At 34.0% G+C, this 7,625-nt stretch overlaps 1 protein-coding gene across 1 annotated transcript; it reads left to right on the top strand.

Annotated features, from left to right (window-relative positions):
• The first annotated feature begins 3,807 nt into the window (after nucleotides 1–3,807).
• Nucleotides 3,808–5,604, top strand: LOC109584802 (uncharacterized). Its single transcript, XM_020000678.1, has 4 exons — nucleotides 3,808–3,948; nucleotides 4,218–4,272; nucleotides 4,357–4,592; nucleotides 5,485–5,604. Exons 1-4 carry the CDS (start codon nucleotides 3,808–3,810, stop codon nucleotides 5,602–5,604), a joined length of 552 nt encoding a protein of 183 aa, XP_019856237.1.
• The last annotated feature ends 2,021 nt before the right edge of the window (nucleotides 5,605–7,625 follow it).

The following is a 7,625-nucleotide window of genomic DNA, read 5'->3' as shown; positions in this document are numbered from 1 at the left end:
GCAATTGTAAAATTAATAAATCACTACAAATAAGTACTGTACCATCATTACCGTAATTCTTCTAAAAATTCGCCACAGTCACTTTTGATAAATAAATTTTGAAAACAAATAATTATAGTAAACTAAGCCTTTATGGCCAACTAGCAATTAATTATGATGAAACAGGAGGCACTAAGATGCATGTTTGGACAAGATATAAGTCTGTTGATGCTTCTTTGTTGCTTAACTAATAATCTTCACAATCTGGATCTTGAACTTAGGCCTACTAATGGCAGTCATCTGTCAGGCAGAGTGCTGCTCGAGGTATCACTGTGAGTTAGACATGATTTTCGGCCTCTTCCAGCACAGTTCCATGTGTTATAATGCTGTTGAGTGTCAAAATTGGGGGGAAATGGTGAAATTAGAAGAACTTTCAACATAATTTACAAAACAAATAATTACAAATTAATTTTGAAATACAATACCTTAAAAATTATTCATTTTCAAAATTAGAGGTGCGAAATTTTAGAAGAATTACGGTACATACAGTGGAACTTCCGAATAACGAAACTTTTGGGACGACAATTTTCTTTAATTACATGGAAGTTTTTATTAAAGCTTTTATTTATTGTACAGTTTATATTGTACAGTTTTTTCTTTAATTTTGACCATTAACTAAATTAACTTAACAAAATTGATGTACATGTACAAGTGAATGTAATATTATTATTATTATCATAATTTACTTTATTATTGATGAGAGAAGGTTGACAGTTGCATCCAGTTGATCAGGAGGAATGGGAGGAGGAGAAGGTAAGGACTCACTGCTGCTCTTCCTCTTGTCACTTCCATAACTATCATCTATTAATAGTAACAAGCATTACTGACACACATCAATATTAATAGTACTACATATATATATATATATATATATATATGCCTGCATGATGTCATAATAGTAATTAAACAGATGATGAAGCATAAAAACTGAGCTACTTCAGCATAAAAATTCCTGAACACAATCAACAGCAAATTTAATTTATTATTAATACTACCCTATAGCTAAAATTTTCATTGGTCAAAAATTGATTAAATTTGTCAAAAATTTTTGCTTCATGCAAATTTATAATAAATAAAACAAAATTTTATTAACAAAAATAATTTTAACAAGAAACTAAAATTTTGACAAAATTTTTGACTGACATAAATTTGGAGCTATACAGTATTCTGTGCATGTACATGTACATGTATTTAATTATTATATTTTCTGTCTCTCTTTCTCAAAGCTCAGTTAATGATTTCATAATGTGTGTATAGTACTATCTGTGTGTGGGCTGGTATCAATGAATCTAATTAACTGATCACAAGATGTCTTTAGAGGTCAAGTGTTGGGCTGTGTTTGTGAAAAAAGATCATGAAGAAGCTGTTCGCTTACTACCATTAGTGAAGGAACTAAATAAAATTAAAATAAGCTATTTGTGTGATAATACTAGTTTACTTCATTTGTCTTCAAGGCATGGCTGGTTAGATGTTACAAAAGATCTCATCACTAAATATCACTGTGATCCACAGGAAAGAGATGGTATGGATCGGACTTGTCTTCATTGGGCTGCAGAAGGTAATCATGTCGATGTGATGAGATATCTCATTGATGAGTGTCACTGTGATCCAAAGGTTACTGATATGCATGGAAATACTGTTCTTCACAAAGTAGCTAATAAAGGATCACTTGATTTCATGAAGTACTTGATCAATCATCATCACTGTGATCCAATGGCTACTAACAATTGGGGTGAGACTGTTCTTCACTGTGCTGCTGAACACATTGATATTGTAAAATATCTCATTAATGAGTGTCACTGTGATCCAATGGCTACTACCAATATACGTAAAACTGTTCTTCACTATGCTGCTGAGCACATTGATATTGTAAAGTATCTCATTAATGAGTGTCACTGTGATCCAATGGCTAATGACTCTAGCAACATGACAATTCTTCATGAAGCAGCTAGTAAGAACTCACCTGATGTAATCAAATATCTAATCAATGAGTGGAACCATGATACAATGGCTGTTGAAAGGTTGCTGGGGTGGACACCTCTTCACTTTGCTGCTAGTTGGGGTAAATCTGCAGCTGTTGAATATTTACTATCAACTGGTAAATGTGATCTATTGGCTAAAGACAATAAGGGGAGAACACCATTTAAACTAGCTAAGGAGAGAGGTGAAACAGGTATTCTTTCTGTCTTTAAGAAGTTTGGTGATATAAAATCGTCTCATCCAATTGATTCTTATGTTAACGTCCTCCTTGTGGGTAATCCTGGAGCTGGTAAAAGTACTCTTAGTCATGTCATCAATGACACAGCTACTGGCCCTTTTGTTCTTGGTTCCTTTAGAAATGTTGGAGGGGTAGTGCCCTGTACTGCTGGTATCATTCCTTACAAACTACAACACAGGACACTGGGTAACATCAATCTTCATGATTTTGCTGGTCATTCTGAATACTACTCCAGTCACAGTGCTGTCATTGAGAATCTCTTACAAGGTTCTGGTGGTGTGTTCCTCATAGTAGTCAATATATTGGACAAGGAACCAGTCAAACAGCTTCATCAGTGGCTAACAGTTGTCAGAAATGAAGCACAAAAAGCTCTTAATCAATCCCATGTTATTGTAACAGTCAGTCATGTGGATGAGATAAGTAATCCTGTTGAAAGGAGAAGGAGAAAGGAAGAAATACAGGAGATTATTGTAAAGGAAAGGTGTGATAGTGTCTTCTTAGATTGTCGTAAGCTTGGTGGGAGTGGTGTGGATTCCTTCTTTAATAAATTGTCTAGTGCCTGTGAGTCCATTCGTAGTACAAATGGAAGGAATTTGAGTCTTTATTGTCACATGATGTATGGTCTACTGGAGGAAAGGAAAGAGAATATACTGACCCTCTCTGATGTAATGTCTGCTGGTATGGACAATGATGGCTACTTTATACCAGATAAAAGAGATGACGTCTTGGATGTTCTTCGTTCGTTGCACTCAACTGGTTTGATCAGTGTTCTTAAAAGTGAAGACAAGGTATGGGTTGTTGTGAATAAGGGTATACTACTAACTGAGGTAGATGGGATTCTCTTTGCTCCAGAGACATCCAAAGAACACGTTGACATTGCTAGCAATACTGGTATTGTTAGTGTGTCTGGTCTGACTAGACTCTTCCCTGAATATGATCCTGACATGTTGATTCGTTTTCTAAAGAACATGGAACTGTGTGAAGAAATCAGTCCATTTTTCCTAAGAATGACAAACCTCCATCAGTTAGCAGTGGAAGAGGAGGAGGAGGGAGGGACAGAAAGAAGAGGAGAAAGGTTGTTGTTCTTTCCATGTCTTTTGTCTACCAATAGACCTGATGAGATGACTAGTCAAGTATACCAGTTTGGTTGGTGTCTACAGTGTACTAGTAAACATCATTTCTTTCCTCCTCAATACTTCCATGTCCTCTCATTACGTCTTGCTTATGAAATGGCTCAACCTCAAGAAGATGACAAGTTAAAGCGACGTTGTACATTTTGGAAGAATGGACTTTATTGGTTTAATAGTCATGGTGTAGGATCACTGGTAGAGATTATGGATGAGAGCCAGTGTGTACTAGTAATGATGTCCTGTGAGAAAGGTTACAGTGACAAAATGGTGTCTCTAAAGAGAGATGTGATAGGAAAGGTAATGAGTGTTTATAAAGAATCCTGTCCCAGTCTAGAGGTAAAAGAGTTAGTTATTGATCCTAAAGAACTAGCCTATCCTGTGAATACACCAAGAGAAAGGACAGCGTACAGTGTAAAGTCTATGATATCTGCTATTGTCAAGAGAGAAGAGTTTTTAGTAAATGCTACTGGTACTAAAGGTCAAAAGGTGAAGGAGATCCTACCTGATGAATCATTATCAGATATTAGTAACCTGTCACTATTAGGAGGACGTGATATTAAGGTAAGAATTAACACACACACAAACTGTTTGATACATTAATACAAGCACTAATAATCAAAAGGTTGATGTCTTTAAAAAGTAATTGTATTTTTTATCAAATTACTCAGTCTTTGTCATAATTGTGGGTTGTCATTGTGTGGCTTTTACCACTAATAATATATACTTGTGCATCTGTTAAACTCACCTTTCAGCAATATACTACTGATAGATATCACCTTGATAAACAAGCACAGTGACAAATATTAGTTATTATTATTATTATTGTATAGGAAGTGATTCAAATATCTGAAGAATTCAAGACACCATTGACTCCAATAAAGCTAGGTATGTTGTAACTATCTCAATTGTCAAGTAGTGGGAGTGTAGACTGTACAGTGTATATACACATTATTAATTATTTTTTTATAGATATTAAAGATCTTGATATTGTCATTAAAGAATTAACATCAGATCAATACTTGTCCTGTTCTGTATGGCACAGACTAGGTCTACAGTTAGGATTATATGATCCTAGACTAGTAGATATAGATGAGAGACACAGAGGAGATCCAGTAAAATGTTTCCATGCTTGTATGTCTGCCTGGTTAAGAGGAGAAGATAAAGTGAGAGAGAAAGGAGGTCCCAGTTGGTCATCATTAGCTACAGCACTGGATACAATAGAAGAGAAATCTATTGCTACTAACATTAGAGATAAATATTGTACATCAAACCAGTTATAATTGCCTAGTTCATCTGTTTATTGAAATTATTATTTTCTATCATTTGTTAAGATGACTGCCTATAGTATATTATTTTGTTTATAACTATTATTCATTATTAAATGTGTGATAATGGTGCTTTGACATTTATGCATACATGTACATGTACAGTGAAACCTGCTTAATCTGGTCACCCTTGGGCCAGTTTTAAATGGCCTGATTATGCAGGTGGCTGCATTACAGATCAGCCTCTGTAATACAGCCATTGACCATTATGTAATGGAATGGCCTGTTTATACAGCCTAATACAGGTCAAGAAAGTTAATTGAATTGATTGATATCACTGATATGCATCATAATTAATTTAGTATTAAACTGAATAAAATTTATTATTAAACTGACTAAACTAATAAACTCAACAATGATCAATAATGGGTGTGGTTTCCGGTTGGCCGGAATAGCAAGGTTCTATCAGACCAAAGGGGACTTGGACGAGCAGCCGCTTTACGCATTACACAGGGACGCATTAGACAAGTCAATAGCTGATCCTTTAGTACAGGTCTCGATCGGGATTTTGGCCTATGGCTGTAATAAAGAGGTGGCCTCACTACTCAGGTGACCGTTAGCACAGGTTCCACTGTACACATAACTTATCAATATTATCAATATATCATTATTAGTATTATTATCGTAATCATCATTGTTGTACAGATGTTATGTAATGATCATTATGCATGTATTATTATTATCATTCATATTGTTAATTACATGTACTGTATTCGCTCAAATAAACGCCCTGCTCAAATAAACGCCCATGACAAATATTTTCTAACTATAGATATGCATATTTCAGCCAGTATATGTGCCTAGCCTTAAGATTGTGCCAGATAGCCTAACTGTTGGAGTACAGTTTGGATTGCTCAAAGGTCGCGGGCAGACATGGGGTCAATTACATTAGAAAGTAATATATTACTATTACTATTAACTAGAAAAAAATTCTATTACAATTACAATTACATGTTTAGTAGATGTAAATGTAATATATTACTATTACTATTACTCCACTAATTTCATTATTACTATTACTATTACTGCATATGCATGACTAAATGTAATCTAATTATATTACGATTACATTATAATTTCAAATCAATTCTCTTTAAAGCAAATGACCATTACATTTTATACTTATAAGTTTCTCAAAAACAGTATCAGAAAGTCTGCATCATTCCAGTCTAAAATTTTCCCTCCTATACTGAATACCACTGGAGCAGATGAAGCTTTTGTCAGAGCAGACAGACTTGAATGCACATTCAATGTACATGTACCTGTACATGTACATTGAATACTTGTACAATAATGTATTACAATATGTACAATTACTATTATATTACTATTACTTAACTGTCTCCTACTATTACAATTACTATTACTTGGTTTTTTGATTCCTCCATTACTATTACTATTACAATTACTTCAAAATATGTAATCTTTACTATTACTATTACTATTATCTATTACTATTACCCCATGTCTGGTCGCGGGTTCGAGTTCCTTAGAGGCTTTTTTGTTTTTCTTTTACCTGATTTTTTTCCTGTTAAGAAATAAACACCTGGGCGTTTAATCGAGCAAATATGGTATGTGTGTTATCCTTATTGTGGCCATTAGTACTATTTCTATTTATAGATGGACTGTCAAAATGACATCATAAGATGCATTATAATTTTTAGTATATAAGTGCATGCTTCTACTGTGTCTGTTGTTTGTTCATTTTTCCTTCTTCCTTCTACTTCATTATTCAATTCTCATTTAAAGTCCTCTTTGAACCTAGCCTACTGTATTTCCTCTAAAAATTCGTCACATCAAGTTTTGTATTTGTAATTTTTAAAAACAAATTTTTAGAGGGAGAGTAGCTATGAAGCTCAAAAATAAATTATTTTGTCGAATTTGGAGGGATCCATTAATACACGAAACCAGCTGTATCCTAACCTGGCTCTTCAGAGTATCCTTCTCTCATACTGAACTTAGGTAAGTGATGAAATTAGAACCACGTGGAACAATAATATTAAAAAAAAATTTTAGAATGAATTATGGTAGAAATTTTGAAATAATTATTTATTTTCGAATTTAGAGCGTCGAATATTTAGAGGAATTACGGTAGTTGCCATTCTCAGATTACTGAGATACGCATGCTGTTCTTTCATACACTCAGTTGTGTTTCACTTAATCTATTTCTGCTTACTATTCAATTCAAATCACAGTTCCCAATATTACAAAATGATACATTATTACAAGATGGATGTAAAACATTAAGGGGACGAGCCAAGCAAAGCAATATACATCATTATTACTATTTACGTCTGTCTGTCTGTTGCTAATAAAAAAGTTTGAGTTCATTCCGACAACAAGTTTTTGTGCAATGGACAATTTTTGAATTACTACATCACTACCAAATGTGTACCCTAGCATCGTTACTATAAATAGTATCAATTACTACAATAGACAATGATATATCATATACTACAATAGCATAGTGTCAATCAATAGCATTGTACTATAAATAGTATCAGTATTACTACAAATAGTATCATTTACCTCTATTCCTAAGGAAGAATGACACTATGTCTCAGTTCCAGTCTCCAGTACATTGAGTGGGAGGGAACATTGACCCAATGAATTAAGAGATACACCTCCTCTGCCACTAATGTACCATACATTAACACCTAATATGAAACAATAAAAAGCATAATAATAATAATAAAAATCATGCTCGTTTTGTAATTTTCGTTGCATTTTGGCCTTTTTAAAAAGTTAATAGCAACATAAAAAATACTAGCAACAATTATCCATAGCTTTACTTCAAGTGAGTGGTAGCTTACAGCTTTCCAAGGTTCCTCAGGCTCCACTTTCGTTTATCTTTAGCTCCAGCTTTAGCAAACCTTACCTGAAATGAGAGAGAGAGAGGAGAGGGAGAGTGGG

The sequence above is a fragment of the Amphimedon queenslandica genome, unplaced genomic scaffold, assembly GCF_000090795.2.
Source record: "Amphimedon queenslandica unplaced genomic scaffold, v1.1 AMPQUscaffold_13163, whole genome shotgun sequence".
NCBI classification, from domain to species: Eukaryota; Metazoa; Porifera; class Demospongiae; order Haplosclerida; family Niphatidae; genus Amphimedon; species Amphimedon queenslandica.
Note: the sequence above shows the minus strand (reverse complement) of the source record. Positions and strands in the feature narration are given on the sequence as shown.